Source organism: Oncorhynchus clarkii, chromosome 11 (assembly GCF_045791955.1).
Source record: "Oncorhynchus clarkii lewisi isolate Uvic-CL-2024 chromosome 11, UVic_Ocla_1.0, whole genome shotgun sequence".
Classification (NCBI taxonomy): domain Eukaryota; kingdom Metazoa; phylum Chordata; class Actinopteri; order Salmoniformes; family Salmonidae; genus Oncorhynchus; species Oncorhynchus clarkii.
In genome coordinates this window covers 10,263,232-10,282,417 of record NC_092157.1, presented here as the reverse complement: position 1 = coordinate 10,282,417, position 19,186 = coordinate 10,263,232, and the positions used below count along the sequence as shown (strand labels likewise).

The 19,186-nt window shown below is 43.7% G+C and overlaps 1 protein-coding gene across 5 annotated transcripts in view; it reads right to left on the bottom strand.

Annotated features, from left to right (window-relative positions):
- LOC139420185 (guanine nucleotide-binding protein G(olf) subunit alpha-like) overlaps nucleotides 1-19,186 on the bottom strand; it is a 62,410-nt gene that overhangs the window by 23,118 nt on the left and 20,106 nt on the right. For all 5 annotated transcript variants that reach the window (XM_071169978.1, XM_071169979.1, XM_071169980.1 and 2 more), the window contains exon 5: nucleotides 17,333-17,430. In XM_071169978.1, coding sequence (XP_071026079.1) covers nucleotides 17,333-17,430 — 98 coding nt within the window. The remainder of the gene's footprint in view (nucleotides 1-17,332; nucleotides 17,431-19,186) is intronic.

Genomic DNA, 19,186 nt, shown 5'->3' with positions numbered 1-19,186 from the left:
TACAGCTGGATCTAACTGACTGACGAGGGAAGTCACTACAGCTGGATCTAACTGACTGACGAGGGAAGTCACTACAGCTGGATCTAGCTGACTGACGAGGGAAGTCACTACAGCTGGATCGAACCGACTGACGAGAGAAGTCACTACAGCTGGATCTAACTGACTGACGAGAGAAGTCACTACAGCTGGATCAAACTGACTGACGAGAGAAGTCACTACAGCTGGATCTAACTGACTGACGAGAGAAGTCACTACAGCTGGATCTAACTGACTGACGAGAGAAGTCACTACAGCTGGATCTAACTGACTGACGAGAGAAGTCACTACAGCTGGATCTAACTGACTGACGAGAGAAGTCACTACAGCTGGATCAAACTGACTGGGGAGAGAAGTCACTACAGCTGGATCAAACTGACTGGGGAGAGAAGTCACTACAGCTGGATCTAACTGACTGGGGAGAGAAGTCACTACAGCTGGATCTAACTGACTGTGGAGAGAAGTCACTACAGCTGGATCTAACTGACTGGGGAGAGAAGTCACTACGGCTGGATCTAACTGACTGACGAGAGAAGTCACTACAGCTGGATCTAACTAACTGACGAGAGAAGTCACTACAGCTGGATCTAACTGACTGGGGAGAGAAGTCACTACAGCTGGATCTAACTGACTGACGAGAGAAGTCACTACAGCTGGATCTAACTGACTGACGAGAGAAGTCACTACAGCTGGATCTAACTGACTGACGAGAGAAGTCACTACAGCTGGATCTAACTGACTGACGAGAGAAGTCACTACAGCTGGATCTAACTGACTGGGGAGAGAAGTCACTACAGCTGGATCTAACTGACTGACGAGAGAAGTCACTACAGCTGGATCTAACTGACTGGGGAGAGAAGTCACTACAGCTGGATCTAACTGACTGACGAGAGAAGTCACTACAGCTGGATCTAACTGACTGGGGAGAGAAGTCACTACGACTGGATCTAACTGACTGGGGAGAGAAGTCACTACGACTGGATCTAACTGACTGACGAGGGAAGTCACTACAGCTGGATCAAACTGACTGACGAGGGAAGTCACTACAGCTGGATCTAACTGACTGACGAGAGAAGTCACTACAGCTGGATCTAACTGACTGACGAGAGAAGTCACTACAGCTGGATCTAACTGACTGGGGAGAGAAGTCACTACAGCTTCATCTAACTGACTGACGAGAGAAGTCACTACAGCTGGATCTAACTGACTGGGGAGAGAAGTCACTACAGCTGGATCTAACTGACTGGGGAGAGAAGTCACTACAGCTGGATCTAACTGACTGGGGAGAGAAGTCACTGCAGCTAGATCTAACTGACTGGGGAGAGAAGTCACTACAGCTGGATCTAACTGACTGACGAGAGAAGTCATAAACTACCTAAAGAACAAGAGTACATCACACACATCAAATTTGATCTGTCTAGAAACCTCTGCACATGGACAAACAATGACCAAAGGATGTGTGGTGAGTAATGAAGGTGACAAACTAGAGAAGGAATCAAAATGTCTGACGAGGACCAAGTGGTGAAGGCAGTCAGAGAAGAAGGATGGGCCTTCAACTCTCCTCCATTTTAGATGCTTTACCACCAGTATTGGAGCCATTTAGTATAGTTGTCATACAGGCATATATACAGAAGTTGCCATATACATTGTTTATTGATTTATTTCACCAGGTAGGCTAGTTGAGAACAAGTTATCATTTATAACTGTGACCTGGCCAAGAAAAAGTAAAGCAGTGCGACAAAGACAACACAGAGTTACACATAAACAAACATACAGTCAATAATACAATAGAAAGTCTATATATACAATGTGTGTAACAATCGTCTGTTGAAGAAGGTGAGGACCAAGGTGCAGCGTGGTAGGTGTTCATACTTATATTTCAACTAAACACTAAATAACAAAACTCACACAGAGAATGAACGAAAACCGAAACAGTCCTGTCAGGTGCAGAAACACAAAACAGAAAATAACTACCCACAAAACCCCTGTGGGGAAAAGCTACCCAAGTATGGTTCCCAATCAGAGACAACGAGATACAAAGAAATACAAAAACATAGAAAAAGGAACATAGAATGCCCACCCAAATCACACCCTGACCAAACCAAAATAGAGACGTAAAAAGTTCTATGGCCCTGCGTGACAGTGTGTGCAAATGAGGTAGGATAAGGGAGGTAAGGCAATAAATAGGCCATGGTGGCGAAGTAATTACAATATAGCAATTAAACACTGGAATGGTAGATGTGCAGAAGAGGAGTGCGCAAGTAGAGATACTGGGGTGCAAAGGAGCAAAATAAATAACAGTATGGGGATGAGGTAGTTGGATGGGCTATTTACAGATGGGCTACGTACAGGTGCAGTGATCTGTGAGCTGCTCTGACAGCTGATGATTAAAGTTAGTGAGAGAGATATGGGTCTCTAGCTTCAGTGATTTTTGCAGTTCTTTCCAGTCATTGGCAGCAGAGCACGCATAGGAAAGGCGGCCAAAGGAGGAATTGGCTTTGGGGATGACCAGTGAAATATACCTGCTGGAGTGCGTGCTACGGGTGGGTGCTGCTATGGTGACCAGTGAGCTGAGATAAGGCGGGGCTTTACCTAGCAAAGACTTATAGATGACCTGGAGCCAGTGGGTTTGGCGAGGAATATCAAGCGAGGGCCAGCCAACGAGAGCATACAGGTTGCAGTGGTGGGTAGTATATGGGGCTTTGGTGACAAAAACGGATGGCACTGTGATAGACTGCATCCAATTTGCTGAGTAGAGTATTGGATGCTATTTATTAAATGACATCGTCGAAGTCAAGGATCGGTAGGATAGTCAGTTTTACGAGGGTATGTTTGGCAGCATGAGTGAAGGATGCTGTGTTGCGAAATAGGAAGCTGATTCTAGATTTAATTTTGGATTGGAGATGCTTAACGTGAGTCTGGAAGGAGAGTTTACAGTCTAACCAGACACCTAGGTATTTGTAGTTGTCCACATATTCTAAGTCAGAACTGTCCAGAGTAGTGATGTTGGACAGGCGGGCAGGTGTGGGCAGCGATCGGGTGAAGAGCATGCATTTAGTTTTATTTGCATTTAAAGAGCAGTTGGAGGCCACGGAAGGAGAGTTGTATGGCATTGAAGCTCGTCTGGAGGTTAGTTAACACAGTGTCCAAAGAAGGGCCAGAAGTATACAGAATGGTGTCGTCTGCGTAGAGGTGGATCAGACATGATATATCATGTAAACAGTCGTGGACAAAAAAATTGGTACCCTTGCACTTCTTTCAAGTAACACAATTTTCCCTAAAAATAAGTTGAAATTGACCAAAGTATTTGGTCTCCACAGGTCATTATTTCCATGTTAATAAAACAGAACCTTTTTTTTTTATTCAGAACTTAATATGTCCATTTAAATTGACATCCTAGACTTAATATCTGGTAGCACAAACTTAGGTCAAAATAACTGCGATCAAGTCCAGCGTGTTGTCTTGAACCATTCCTGGGTACCTTTTAAAGTATGTTTGGGGTCATTGTCCTGCTGGAAGACCCATGACCTTTGACGGAGACCCAGCTTTCTAACATTGCACTCCAAAGTGCCTTGGTATTCTTCTGATTTCATGATGCCATACACACGTTCAAGCCACTCAGTGCCAGAGGCAGAAAGCAACCCCAAATATCACTGAACCTCCTCCATGTTTGACTATAGGGAAGGTTTTATTTTCTTTGAAAACTTTATTTTGCTTTCTCTAAACACAGAGATGGTGTACTTTACCAAAAAGCTCTAATTTGGTCTCATCTGTCCACAGGACATTCTCCCAGAAGGACTTTGGCATGTTCCAATGTGTTTTGCCAAATTGCAGTCAGGATTTTTTATGTCTCTCTCTCTCAGCAGTGGGGTCCTCCTGGGTCTCCTACCATATAAACCCCCTTTCATTGAGTTGGTGACGGACGGTGTGAGTTGAAACTGTCGTACTTTGTGTCTGAAGTTCAGCTTGAATCTGTGTGGCAGTTGATTGAGGTGCTTTCTCCACCATTGGAACAATGCTTTGCTGCGATCTTCCATCAAGTTATCTTGCGTCCACGTCCAGTGTGGTTGGCTACAGTGGCAGGGGCCTTAAACGTCTTGATAACATTACGTACAGTGGAAACAGGAACATCAAGGTCTCTCTTTAGTCCACGTCCAGTGTGGTTGGCTACAGTGGCATGGGCCTTAAACGTCTTGATAACATTACGTACGGTGGAAACAGGAACATCAAGGTCTCTCTTTAGTCCACGTCCAGTGTGGTTGGCTACAGTGGCATGGGCCTTAAACGTCTTGATAACATTACGTACGGTGGAAACAGGAACATCAAGGTCTCTCTTTAGTCCACGTCCAGTGTGGTTGGCTACAGTGGCATGGGCCTTAAACGTCTTGATAACATTACGTACGGTGGAAACAGGAACATCAAGGTCTCTCTTTAGTCCACGTCCAGTGTGGTTGGCTACAGTGGCATGGGCCTTAAACGTCTTGATAACATTACGTACGGTGGAAACAGGAACATCAAGGTCTCTCTTTAGTCCACGTCCAGTGTGGTTGGCTACAGTGGCATGGGGCCTTAAACGTCTTGATAACATTAGGTACGGTGGAAACAGGAACATCAAGGTCTCTCTTTAGTCCACGTCCAGTGTGGTTGGCTACAGTGGCATGGGGCCTTAAACGTCTTGATAACATTAGGTACGGTGGAAACAGGAACATCAAGGTCTCTCTTTAGTCCACGTCCAGTGTGGTTGGCTACAGTGGCATGGGCCTTAAACGTCTTGATAACATTAGGTACGGTGGAAACAGGAACATCAAGGTCTCTCTTTAGTCCACGTCCAGTGTGGTTGGCTACAGTGGCATGGGCCTTAAACGTCTTGATAACATTACGTACGGTGGAAACAGGAACATCAAGGTCTTTGGAGATGGACTTGTAGCCTTGAGATTGTCCATGCTTGGCTACAATCTTGTGTCTGACCTCCTCAGATAATTCTCTGGTTGTGTTTGTTTTCTCCATCATGCTCATTTACGGTACACACAGTGACACAAAACAGAAGAATGAGTCCATTTCTATATTCAAACTGGTTGAATTAGCAATATTTCTAACTTCTAGAAGGTGCAAATAATATTGTCCGGGCCATTTTAGGATTTCTTTGTGGAATAAGCTAACATTTAGTAAATTATTCAGATATTTGGGTTTTCTTGCACTGCAAACCAAATACATACATACGTGGATATCAAAAGACATTTTAATTTAAACCGTTTTCTGGAAGAAATGGTGCCAATATTTTAAAAAATTGCAAGGGTGCCAATATTTTTGGCCACGACTATATCATTCTAAGAAGCAGAATATCTTCAGAGCATTGGTGTGTGACTGTGTATTAGTGCGTGAGTTACATGCATATGACAAATGCTCTGTTCTGTGTGTCTAGTCTGTGTGGTGCCATCCCCTCCACTTTCCTAAGACGGCTACCACACACACACACACACACACACACACACACACACACACACACGCGCCTGAGTGATAGAGGAGGGGGTGGAAGGCACTGGGGGCTTCACACAAGGATGAGCTGTCTGCAAGCACACACACACATTCCTCTAGGGGCCACCTATCCCTATCCAGTAGCACCACAATTGTGTGTGTGTGTGGTGTGTGTGTTTTGCTATAATCAGAGCTGGTGTCACAATGATATCCTCTCCTAAGGCCTTCAGCCCGTGTGGCTTGATTGAGTTGAATGTTTGGCAGGACTGTGTGAGTGCACAAGCAAAGCAATCTATATGTGCACTGTCTCACCTTCTCAGTAAGGGTGGGTGTGGGTGTGTGTTTATGCTAGTGTGTGCACTAAAGACCAGAGAACATTTTATATGTGTATGTAAGTAGTACAGTCTATGAGTGTGTGTGTACAGTATGCATGTATGTACGCATGTATGTGTGTGTGTGCTCAAAGACCCATGCACTACTACAGTACCTAGTATGTGTTGTGTGTGTGTCTGTTAAATGTGTATGTGTGCAGACCACCTCTCTCTCTGTGTGTGTGTGTGTGCCTGACCTTCCTTTGTCTACAGCCTATTGGTGGGTTCCTCCCTTTGATTTGGCCACACAGCCACGTGACCCTGCAGCCAGCCTGTGCTCTGCAACTCCGCACTGCTAAAAATAGCTCCAGCTCGCCCCAGCTCCACAGCTCGTTTACATAAGCTCTGAGGAGCTGGGGGGGGGGGAGAGACCCCGAGGAGAGGAGGGGGGATGAGAAAGAGGAGGAGTAGTGGACAGAAGTCCACAGGCGCTGGCTGGGGCCTAAAATACAGGGCTGCTGCCAGCTGTTCTGCTCTCCAGCTGTTCCTGCATATTCTCTCTCTCTCTCTCTCTCTCTCTCTCTCGATGCACGCATGCGCACAGACGGAAACAGAAACACGTACACAAACACACTCAGAGAAGCAGACAGGCACAGATACGCATGTACACACATAGATACTGAATGAGTCACAGAGTAGTCATCTCCAAGTCTGTCTTCATGGTGTTATGGTCCCAATCTGTCCTATGCTACAGTCCTAATCTGTCCTATGATACGGTCCTAATCTGTCCTATGCTACAGTCCTAATCTGTCCTATGCTACGGTCCTAATCTGTCCTATGCTACGGTCTCAATCTGTCCTATGATACGGTCCCAATCTGTCCTATGATACAGTCCTAATCTGTCCTATGATACGGTCCTAATCTGTCCTATGCTACGGTCCTAATCTGTCCTATGCTACGGTCCTAATCTGTCCTATGCTACGGTCTCAATCTGTCCTATGATACGGTCCCAATCTGTCCTATGATACAGTCCCAATCTGTCCTATGATACGGTCCTAATCTGTCCTATGATACGGTCCTAATCTGTCCTATGATACGGTCCTAATCTGTCCTATGATACGGTCCTAATGCGTCTTTATAGTGTTATGATATGCTCCTAATGTGTCTTTATGGTGCTATGCTATGCCCCTAATGTGTCTATGGTGCTATGCTCCTAATCTGTCTTTGTGGTGCTATGCTCCTAATCTGTCTATGGTGCTATGCTCCTAATCTGTCTTTGTGGTGCTATGCTCCTAATCTGTCTTTGTGGTGCTATGCTCCTAATCTGTCTATGGTGCTATGCTCCTAATGTGTCTTTATGGTGCTATGCTATGCTCCTAATGTGTCTATGGTGCTATGCTCCTAATCTGTTTTTGTGGTGCTATGCTCCTAATGTGTCTATGGTGCTATGCTCCTAATCTGTCTTTGTGGTGCTATGCTCCTAATGTGTCTATGGTGCTATGCTCCTAATGTGTCTTTATGGTGCTATGCTATGCTCCTAATGTGTCTATGGTGCTATGCTCCTAATCTGTTTTTTGTGGTGCTATGCTCCTAATCTGTCTTTATGGTCATATGCTATGCTCCTAATCTGTCTTTATGGTCATATGCTATGCTCCTAATCTGTCTTTATGGTCATATGCTATGCTCCTAATCTGTCTTTATGGTCATATGCTATGCTCCTAATCTGTCTTTATGGTCATATGCTATGCTCCTAATCTGCCTTTATGGTTGACCACAACTAAACCCCAAAATAGACTATTTCAAAATAACAATGATTTTATATCTTGATTATATTGAGACACGATCATGTCTCTTGTTTTATTCGTGGGAACAGATTTTCTAAATTAAAACACACTTTTAGCTGAAATTTTGTGATTTTTACCCAATGGTCCTATGCTACGGTCCTAATCTCTTATTTTTTTCCCATTCAAATTTTGCACACAAATTTGTTTACATCTTTGTTAGTGAGCATTTCTCCTTTGTCAAGATAATCCATCCACATGTACCGGTGTGGCATATCAAGAAGCTGATTAAACGCCATGATCATTACACAGGTGCACCTTGTGCTGGGGGCACTAAAAGGCCACTCTAAAATGTGCAGTTTTGTCACACAACACAATGCCACAGATGTTTCAAGTTTTTAGGGATTGTGCAACTGGCATGCTGACTGCAGGAATGTCCACCAGAGCGGTTGCCAGAGAATTTATTGTTAATTTCTCTACCATAAGCCACCTCCAAAGTTGTTTTGGAGAATTTGGCAGTAAGTCCAACCGGCCTCACAACCGCAGACCACGTGTAACCACACCAGCCCAGGACCTCCACATCCGGCTTCTTCACCTGTGAGATCGTCTGAGACCAGCCACCTGGACAGCTGATGAAACTGAGGAGCATTTCTGTCTGTAATAAAGCCCTTTTGTGGGGAAAAACATATTCTGACCTCCCGGGCCCATCCATGGCTGTGCCCCTTCCCAGATATTCATAGGGTATAACACATTTATTTCAATTGACTGATTTCCCTAAATGAACTGTAACTCAGTGAAATTGTTGAAATTGTTCCATGTTGCGTTTATATTTTTGTTCAGATTATTTTGTATATAATGTATGTAAACTTCATGTAAACTCCTCTGTGAGAATATTCTGTCTCTAAATGTTGTCTATCACTAGCAGCACCATGTCACCAAGTAAAATACTGAGTACAGTATGTGTAAATGTACTTGTTGATTCTGATTCCAGGCCATATTGTAGGGTGTGCACCTCACTCTGCCCAAAGAAGTGATCAAAAAAGAAAAACGATAAAGTTACAAAATCGGGATATTATTCTGGATAATATATATATCGTATCGTTATTGTTGCACTAGTTGACTGTAACTGCACCAAAACTCCAATATTTTTCCCTTCATAGTCTGTGCTCCATCTTCTTTTTAAAGCGAGCCAATTATTATTTATTCTTTTAACTTATGTAGCTCTGCCACCTTCCACTGCAGATGCGGAAGGCCGACATCGGCAGATTGAGATGCAGCCCATGCAAAAAAAAATGATCTCTAACTTAAAAACAGACAGATATGCTAAATCTAAAATCTACTTTATATGTATCTTACCTCTATATTGTTTTATGTCCTCTGGATTCGAGAAGAAAGATGAGTTAAACGGTGAGCCTGTCAGTTAGCATCAACTCTCGCACAGCATCCAGCCTAGCAGACTCAATGCTATTTTCCAGATTTGTTACCACTTTTTTTTCTCTGGCCTCCATTGATTTAGTCACCCTAATTCTAGCCATCCTACAAGGGACAAACTCCAATAACTTTGGAACGGATTATGATAGAGATATTAGATTTAGAACATTGGTTTTTCATAGAGTAGTATCTACATAATTACCTACATTTTACCCATTGGTCAAAATGTGTGTTTTTGATTGGACCCCCTACAGATTGTACCATTTATACTGGGTCATAGAATACTTCATTATCATGATATTGTAATTTTTATGTATTTAACTGTATGCCCAGTATATGTGGCTCAAGCACCAGGGTCCAACCACAGAATTAAATAGAACTAACAACTGCAATGGTCATCAAAACAAGCCAGGCCATATAAGGGCAATAAGACATTATGCAGTATATGCCGTTTAGCAAGATGCTTTTATCCAAAGCTATTTACAGTCACGCGTGCACACAGTTTCTATGTATGGGTGGTCCTGGGAAACGAACCAACTATCCTGGCATTGGAAGCATCACGCTCTACAAACTGATCTACAGAGGACCTCCGGTGGCCAGGCTACACACTTGACCCCGGGTGCTCCTCGTTGTATAATCTGGAAGAAATCCAGCACAACGGCAGAACCACATGAACACTACATATTTAAGATCTTAATTTGAGCGAGCTTTCTGCAACAACAGGATGATCAAATTAAGATAAGGCATCTGTATCATAGAACAATGGCACAGTGTGTGGTTGAATTCAACTGTACTGAGTAAGCCCTTGCCCCTTCTTCGAGGAAGCCCTTGTATGGCAAATGTACATAGGAAGTCTGATATTCCTGAATTCATTGACATAACTGGTGAACGCCACACCTCAATCAGAACATTAATTGATCTCAGATTGAAATCTCAATACTAGTTTTTCAGGGTATACGCGTTCAGCCAAAGCCAATTCCAAAAGCACTAGATCACCAGAGTTGGCGACATGCTCCGGTACTTTGGCGACTAGTACGTATTTTTTTAAACCTCCCGTTTTGGGCTGGATGTCTAAATGTGTAGTTCATACAGGCATAATCTATATGCAGAATAAGGTTTTTACAGATCTTAATTTAAGCCAGTTTGATACAGCAGGAAAATATTCCTGCAACAATAGGAATTATTATGTAGATTATAATAATGGACATTTTTGTAGGGTTGATACATTTTTCAAGTCTGAAATGCCAAAGTGGAAATGATAAAGTTCTCCTGCAACAGGGTGATCAAATTAAGATCCTACATCTGTGCCTCAATTAGCCAAGAAATTCCTAGTTTGAAAGCATCTGTTTTCTGGAAGGTGTGCGGTGCCATTTCCCTTACATTTTCCCCATGTTGGCCAGCCCTCGAGTGGGCCAGCCCTCGAGTTGGCCAGCAATTCGAGTTGGCCAGCAATTCGAGTTTCAGCCAATGGGCTTCAGCCCCTCGCCATTTGAGTCACAGCTAGCAAGACCCACACAGCAGAGTAAGAGAGCAATGACGTGGTGCACATACAGTGGGGCAAAAAAGTATTTAGTCAGCCACCAATTGTGCAAGTTCTCCCACTTAAAAAGATGAGGCCTGTAATTTATCATCATAGGTACACTTCAACTATGACAGACAAAATTAGGAAAAAAAATCCAGAAAATCACATTATAGGATTTTTAATGAATTTATTTGCAAATGATGGTGGAAAATAACTGCCTAAATATTTTTTTGCCCCACTGTATGTGATGTAGTACACAATTTTAGGGGACCACTTTTGGCTCGTGAGCACTACTTTCAGAACTACTGGCTAAAAGGTATACAAGAGTACCGGAGAATATCTTTAAAGCTGGAACCCTTAATGGTCAAATCCATTTTACAACAAAGACATTACTGCAAACAAGTGCTTTTCCCCCATGACATCACTGATAGAACAACAGAATATGTACTGTAATTGTGCGACGCTCCTCACCTCCGCTTCGTCAACAAAACAAAAACAATAACGTTCATTGGGCAGACAGTGGCACAGTTTGAAATAGAGCTGAGACAGAAACGTAAACTCAAATAAAGGCTGCTTACAATCTGGTTTGGGCAGGGAAAAAAAAAACAGTGCACTTGGGAGTCTCCACATAGGACCATCTAGATTAACTAGGGCTGGCCTGGAGAGGGAGTGCAGGGTTTGTGTACGCACAATGCTCTCGCCGAGCTAGAAACAGAACAGGCCAGCCAGAACAGGGCACCTATTGTGCTCCCACAGGACTATATTAAGGCCTTATCAGCCTGCAACATCAACAGTGTCCTCTGCTTCCTACTGCCTACTGAGCAAACAACCAGGATCTGCAGCTAGCGCACACAGCTTTAGCATGCTAATGACCACACACACCAGGATCTACGGCTTTAGCATGCTAATGCTAATGAGCACACACACCACTGTGCTAAGCTAATGATGACATCTATCGTGCTAACACTTACCATGCTATCACTAATGTTTTGGAGGTGGTAGCTATCAAATACATGACCACATCAGTAGGGAAAGTGGAATACCTAGTCAGTTGTACAACTGAATGCCTTCAACTGAAATGTGTCTTCCGCATTTAACCCAACCCCTCTGAATCAGAGAGGTTCGGGGAGCTGCCTTAAATCGACATCCACGTCTTCGGGACCCAGGGAACAGTGGGTTAACTGCCTTGCTCAGGAGCAGAACAACAGCTTTTTACCTTGTCAGTTCGGGGATTCGATCCAGCAACCTTTCGGTTACTGGCCCAACGCTTTAACCACTAAGCTACCAGTATCAGTGACACAGCCGACAGGAGTTACCGTGTAGCTTTGAGAGTACAACATACAGTTGTTGTGTGTATACAGGGGCGCAACTGTGGTTTTAGAAGTGGGAGGGCGGCATTATTCTTATTCCCCCCCCCCCCCCCAAGTCGGATAAACAGTCCAAACAGTCTACCCGACCGTTCAGAGGCGTTAGCAAGTTCCTAAAGCACACCGTTGCCTCGTTTTGTATCGCATAGCAATGATAAAACTCCCCCCCATCCCCTGTCAAAGTTGCGCCCCTGTGTGTATATGTTTGCATGACCATGCGTGCCATGTTGTTTTTAAGCAAAATTAAAACGTTAAGTCACAGGTTGAAGGTATCCATTTTGACGGGCTTAAATCATTGGAGTTTTGTATATCAGGACTACTTCATAGCCTGAAGCCGAGATTACCTGTCGAGGGAGGAATTCTTGAGTACTGGTATGATATCAGTTACTGAAACGTACAGCAAGCTAGGGGATCAACTCCATGGTACACAAAGGGAAGTGCCTCTAGATGCTAGCTCTCAAGCTACGGCAGAGTATTGTATAGAAAACTAGACGAATGTTAGGATCTTTGGTATGGTTGTTGTTGGCAAGTTAAACTGTTGGACTGCATCCCTATATCAGGTTGTTATCTAATATATATATATATATATATATATATATATATATATATATATATATATATATATATATATATATATATATATATATATAGTTTTGTAAATAGCAATTTGTTCACTGCTGTTTTAATTGTGTAATACACCCACAACTGACTGTGTTGTATTGATACAGGGTGCAACAAGTACAAAGTAAAGTTGAAACGTCAAGACCCTTTACTTTAGAACAAGTTGAGTCAAACTCTGGACAACAAACACTAATGAGTAAACAAAGTGGAATGAAACAAACGAGCCATTCCATGACATTCATGGGCTTTTCCAAACAACGATGCTTCATTGCATGGCCCAAAGGCTCCAACGGACTAGGCAATGGAACAGAACATTGAAATCAATTCAAATGCTGAAAATTGATCTACCCCTCCTCCCAAAAACAGCCCTACATGTACAATATACAGTCGGTATTGACTGGCTTATAGGATTGTGGAACGTCAATATGGGCCTCCTCTTTGACACAAGCACTTGGATCGGCCTATAATCATTTTGCGTTTCAATTGGGGCTGAAGAGATGGCAGCAGCTAACTGAACAAGGGGGTGCTAGTGAGCACTGATTGCTCAGCAGTTTCCATTGCTTTACACGTTGGAGGACCTAAGAATAGCACCACGTAGATGCTGGTTCTGATGATGGCTCTGAACCAGCCACCAATGGACAATCACGACTTAAAGACACAGCAACATGACATCATCAAAACAGAAGGGCGTCTTCCTGCTTACCGACATCAACAGATTTTAAACAGCCAATAGTGGCAGCCTTGGCAGAGTTGACGTTTGTCTACCAGCTGTGTACAATGACATCATAATCGCGGAATCTACCTTTAAGGCGAAACAAAGTGAGCAGACTAGAAACAACACGTTATCCTGCTAGCTACGGCTAAATGGACAGGAACAGAGGTTGAAATGCGCTGTCATGCTAACTTAGAGCTAAGCGTCAGTTATGGACCCTGACAGATAACAGTTTCCTCCTCCTAGCCCCAACGGGTGACACTTTGTTTCAGTATACAGAAGGCAGAGATATTGTCAATGGAAACGAGATAGAGCTGTTAAACATGGATACAGTGGAGTTACTGTGCGTCATGGCATTGAGCGATATGTGAATGCGTGCACACACACACACACACACACACACACACACACACACACACAGTTAGCCAGAACAAACACTAGACGGGTGTGTGTCTGCCTTCTGTAAGCCTCAGCATAACGTGTGTCTTCCTAGGAGAGGAACAACAAGGGGGTCTGACGTCACATATTTCATGCCACTCCAATCCAAACACCTCACAGCCACGTTCTGACTGACTGGAGATTAGAAAAGGGACAACTTGTGTGTATTTCATGGTCACAGAACTTGCCGGTGGTATAAAACACTGCTTCACACCGAAGAGGGGAGCACAATCAGAGACTAGAACTCGGCCAGCAAGCCAAGTGGTGTCTGGAGTGCTCCTCTTAAACAAAAGCTATGGAAATCATAACCTTGAGTCACATATTGTCTACTCTCATTCAAGCACATCGTCGACAACAACATGTTGCACTGTATGTTACATAATAGGCGTTACCGTCGCCTATGGAAATGGATAGTTATTAATGAGGGTCAAATAATCATCTAATAAGGGGTCGGGTTCTGCAGACGCACAAAAAACAAAATAAATGATACAGTACTTACTCTAGAATAATACAGTAAACTACAGTCCACAGAAACACTACAGTAAACACTACAGTGCTATACAGTAAATACTACAGTCCGCAAAGACACTACCGTAAATAGTACAGTATACTACAGTCCATAGAAACACTACAGTGCTATACAGTAAATACTACAGTCCGCAAAGACACTACCGTAAATAGTACAGTATACTACAGTCCACAGAAACACTACAGTAAACACTACAGTGCTATACAGTAAATACTACAGTCCGCAAAGACACTACCGTAAATAGTACAGTATACTACAGTCCACAGAAACACTACAGTAAACACTACAGTGCTATACAGTAAATACTACAGTATACTACAGTCCGCAAAGACACTACAGTAAATACTATAGTATACAGTTGAAGTCGGAAGTTTACATACACCTTAAGCCAAATACATTTAAACTCAGTTGATCACAATTCCTGACATTTAATCCAAGTAAAATTTCCCTGTTTTAGGTCACTTAGGATCACCACTTTATTTTAAGAATGTGAAATGTCAGAATAATTGTAGAGAGAATGATTAATTTCATATTTGATTGATTTCATCACATTCCCACTGGGTCAGAAGTTTACATACACTCAATTAGTATTTGGTAGCATTGCTTTTAAATTGTTTAACCTGGGTCATATGTTTTGGGTAGCCTTCCACAAGCTTCCCACAATAAATTTGATGAATTTTGGCCCATTCCTCCTGACAGAGCTGATGTAACCGAGTCAGGTTTGTAGGCCTCCTTGTTCGCGCACACTTTTTCAGTTCTGCCCTCAAATTTTCTATAGGATTGACGTCAGGGCTTCGAGATGGCCACTCCAATATCTTGACTTTGTTGTCCTTAAGCCATTTTGCCACAACTTTGGAAATATGCTTGGGGTCAATGTCCATTTGGAAGACCCATTTGCAACCAAGCTTAAACTTCCTGACTGATATCTTGAGATGTTGCTTCAACATCGCCACATAATTTTCCTCCTCATGATGCCATCTATTTTGTGAAGTGCACCAGTACCTATTGGAGTGGCCATCACGAAGCCTTGACCTCAATCCTATAGAAAATGTGAGGCCAGAACTGAAAAAGAAGGTGCCAGGGAGGAGGCCTACAAACCTGACTCAGTTACACCAGCTCTGTCAGGAGGAATGGCCCAAAATTCACCCAACGTATTGTGGGAAGCTTGTGGAAGGCTATAATAACAAAGCAAAACAAAATGTTTTCATCCAAGTTAAACAATTTAAAGGCAATGCTATCAAATACTAATTGAGTGTATGTAAACTTCTGACCCACTGGGAATGTGATGAAAGAAATAAAAGCTGAAATAAATCACTACTATTATTCTGACATTTCACATTCTTAAAATAAAGTGGTGATCCTAACTGACCTAAGACAGGGAATACTTACTAGGACTAAATGTCAGGAATTGTGAAAAACTGAGTTTAAATGTATTTGGCTAAGGTGTATGTAAACTTCTGACTTCAACTGTATGTGTTATTTCATCATTTTGATGTCTTCACTATTATTCTACAACATAGAAAATAGTACAAATAAATTAAAACCCTTGAATGAGTAGGTGTGTCCAAACTTTTGACTGGTACTGTGTATATTCATACATACACAAATAGCCAAAACATTATGTGCCATTAAACTCCCTGAAGAGCACCTCTGAGGACTTGGAAGACTTTGTCAGAGCTCCATGGGTGATTATATATGAGGTCTAAAAGGCCAATCAGAATGCCCAGGACACATGAGGAGAGTCAACGGAGACGCATCATTGGTTGAGAGAGCAACCAGGGCTGTGATGGGATGGAAATTGCCTCTCAGAGGGAATCCACCTTTCATTAACGAGGAAGCTTGAGTAACACACAATGAATATCCTTACACGTAAAACAACCGGACTGGCTTAATTAAGGTACTTTCAACAACCTCTCCACTAGATTCTTCCAACAGGGGTTGTCACCTGTTACTTGGGGATGAGTAGTTATGCAGAACAATACATGTGTGCCTGCGTGTGTTTTCTTCACGCACCGCTAACCAGAAAAATTATATTGGGGTGGTATGAATTTCAGTCGGTAATTGCCAGCACCCTGAGATGGAACACAAACATTGTTATTTGGACCAAGCCTCCAAGGGATCCACATGTTAAACCCCAGGTAGCGCTACCTTACTGGGGGACATCAATGTGACTGGGTGAAATAGCCTGAAAGCACAGTTACCTCAGTGGAGGGTAAAAGACACGTGTTGTGAACAACGCTAAAAGCCCTCTCCTCTCTTCACCGGGAGCGTGCGTCTCAACATACGGTCTTAAGGGTACTATCTGAACGCAACTGTGCGTGTCTTTTGGTCGTCACAACAGGGCACCTGGCACGTGGGCTTCTGGGGGTTCGGGTTAGCAGACTGCGAGACACGCAACGTCAATGGAGAGATGGAGAGTCCACAGGGATGGGGGAGAGAGGGATATAGGAGGAAAGAGGGATATAGGAGGAAAGAGGGATGGGGGAGAGAGGGATATAGGAGGAAAGAGGGATGGGGGAGAGAGGGATATAGGAGGAAAGAGGGATGGGGGAGAGAGATATAGGAGGAAAGAGGGATGGAGAGAGATATAGGAGGAAAGAGGGATGGGGAAAGAGGGATGGGGGAGTGAGGGATATAGGAGGAAAGAGGGATGGGGAAAGAGGGATGGGGGAGTGAGGGATATAGGAGGAAAGAGGGATATAGGAGGAAAGAGGGATGGGGGAGTGAGGGATATAGGAGGAAAGAGGGATATAGGAGGAAAGAGGGATATAGGAGGAAAGAGGGATATAGGAGGAAAGAGGGATATAGGAGGAAAGAGGGATGGGAGAGAGGGATATAGGAGGAAAGGATGGAGTTTGAGAAAGAGGGAGGAATGGAAAGAGGGATGGGGAGGGAGGTATAGGAATGGAAAGAGAAAGGGGAATGGAGAGCGATAAAGGGATAGGACAGAGGGAGAAAATGGACAGGGAGGAAGAGAGAAGGGTGGAGAGGGGCATTGGGGAGAGAAGGGTAGAGAGGAGAAAGGGGAATGGGAAAAGAATGGCGAGAGTGGAAGAGAGAGATGGGGAGGAAGGGAGGGCACGAGGGTTGGGGCCCAGGGGGTACTCACTACTGTGCGCAGTCGATGAGCTGGTACTCGTTGGAGCGCTCGAAGCAAGCCTTCACGCCTTCATCGTCCCACAGCTGCTTGGCATGCTCAAAGAACTCCTGTTGTTCATGAAAGAGAATAAGAGAGAGAGACAGAGAGAGAGAGAGACAGAGAGAGAGAGAGACAGAGAGAGAGAGACAGAGAGAGAGACAGAGAGAGAGACGGGGTTAGGAGAAGGAGAGACACGTGACAGCTCAGGGAGCACGGCGTCTTCAACAGGAGCTTTGGTTTCAGACAAGAGAGACAACTTGTCATCACGTTGGCTTTGCTGTACATTTGCATGATAGATGAAAGTACATTTGATGCGAGTGTCCTCTGTAGCAGCATGGTAGATAATCAGTGTACATTACTCAGGTGGTGCAGCGGGTGAACTGACTGGTCCTATAGGATGAGAAGTACAACTACGGTGGAAAACGTCTGATTCATTCACGACGTCAACACAAAAAAACAAGAATAAGGGGAAATTATACCCTTCCCTGAGAATGAACATCCCCATAAATACCTGTTCAATGATAGACTGCTCTTCCACCCACTTGCCTGTGTAGTGGAGGAGGGTGGGAAGGGGACTTGTTTCATATGAGGTCCGGGCTAATCTAACATGGCAGCGGTGTCTTCTAGACAGTCACAGACACACCAATATAAAAAGGTTCACTTTAAAAAGCCCAACTGAGAAAGACGTGACAATATAAAGCTGAACGTTTAGGGACCAACCAGCACTAAAATACAAAATACTTTTTTTGATGCAACACAAAAAAACACACCGTTTGCCGTCTTCTGCCTCAGAAGTATACCAATGGGAAAGAGAGAGGGAGGGAGGGACGAGTGGAGGCAGGAAGGCGAAGAGAGAAGAGAGGGAGTGAGGTTCTGAGAAAGAGAAGACTTGTTTTCCTACCCGCTTGTTCCTTAGAGAGAGCCGAGAGCTGGGTTTACAATAATTAGTCCCCCGGTGGGGTCATCGCATAATAACCACAATACAGGCAAACAAATGGCAACAGAGATGCAAAACAAACTCAGATGCTAAAGTCGCTAACGCCGATGCAACAAGGCCTTGAGTGAAGTTTGAACAACCTTGTAAATGGCAGCTTGTTCACGATTTAGCTAAACAGTCTGCGCTGAACTGTTGTGTAGTATCGACCGTGTATCTATTGTCAAAAAACGTGTCAACCATGTTCTAGAAACAAAAACACAGTAGGAGGCCATTTACTCATTTTTGACAGGTTACTTTTTTACTTTCACACCTCAATTACTACCATCAGAAAAACAATTCCTCCACACACTGTAATGTGCAAAATATTCAAGATAGTTCATGGTAATAACCTCGAAACGTAATCTTAATAAGCTTCATTTAACAGGTTTACTGTGAATGTCTCCCTTCACACACTGAAATCCAGCTGTGTATATGAGCACAACCGCACCTCTCAGACTTCCTCTTTGCTCCCATTAGTTACAGGTGACATTTTGATGCACCGAGTCAGGATCTCTCTCTCGCCACATGCAAAGCAGAGTGCATCTGCATGCCAGGGCAGTTTCCTGGCCAAGGCTGATGATCTCACCGCGAGAACAGGAAGTCGCTAAGCGGAGAGGAGGACACAGAGACAGTTCATCTGCCCGTATCAGCCCAGACGCTGCTGTACTATGTGTTTACAGGGAGAATGGAGAAGATATGGGGATGTTGCTTTAACGTGTGCCATGTTACTACGTTACAATAACACTGAGCCAGGTCCTGTCGGTCTCATGACTGAGGAAAATCGGATGTTTTTCCCCCATATGAGTCATTACTTGCACTGTTGTCGACTCAACCTAAGACTGTCAGTA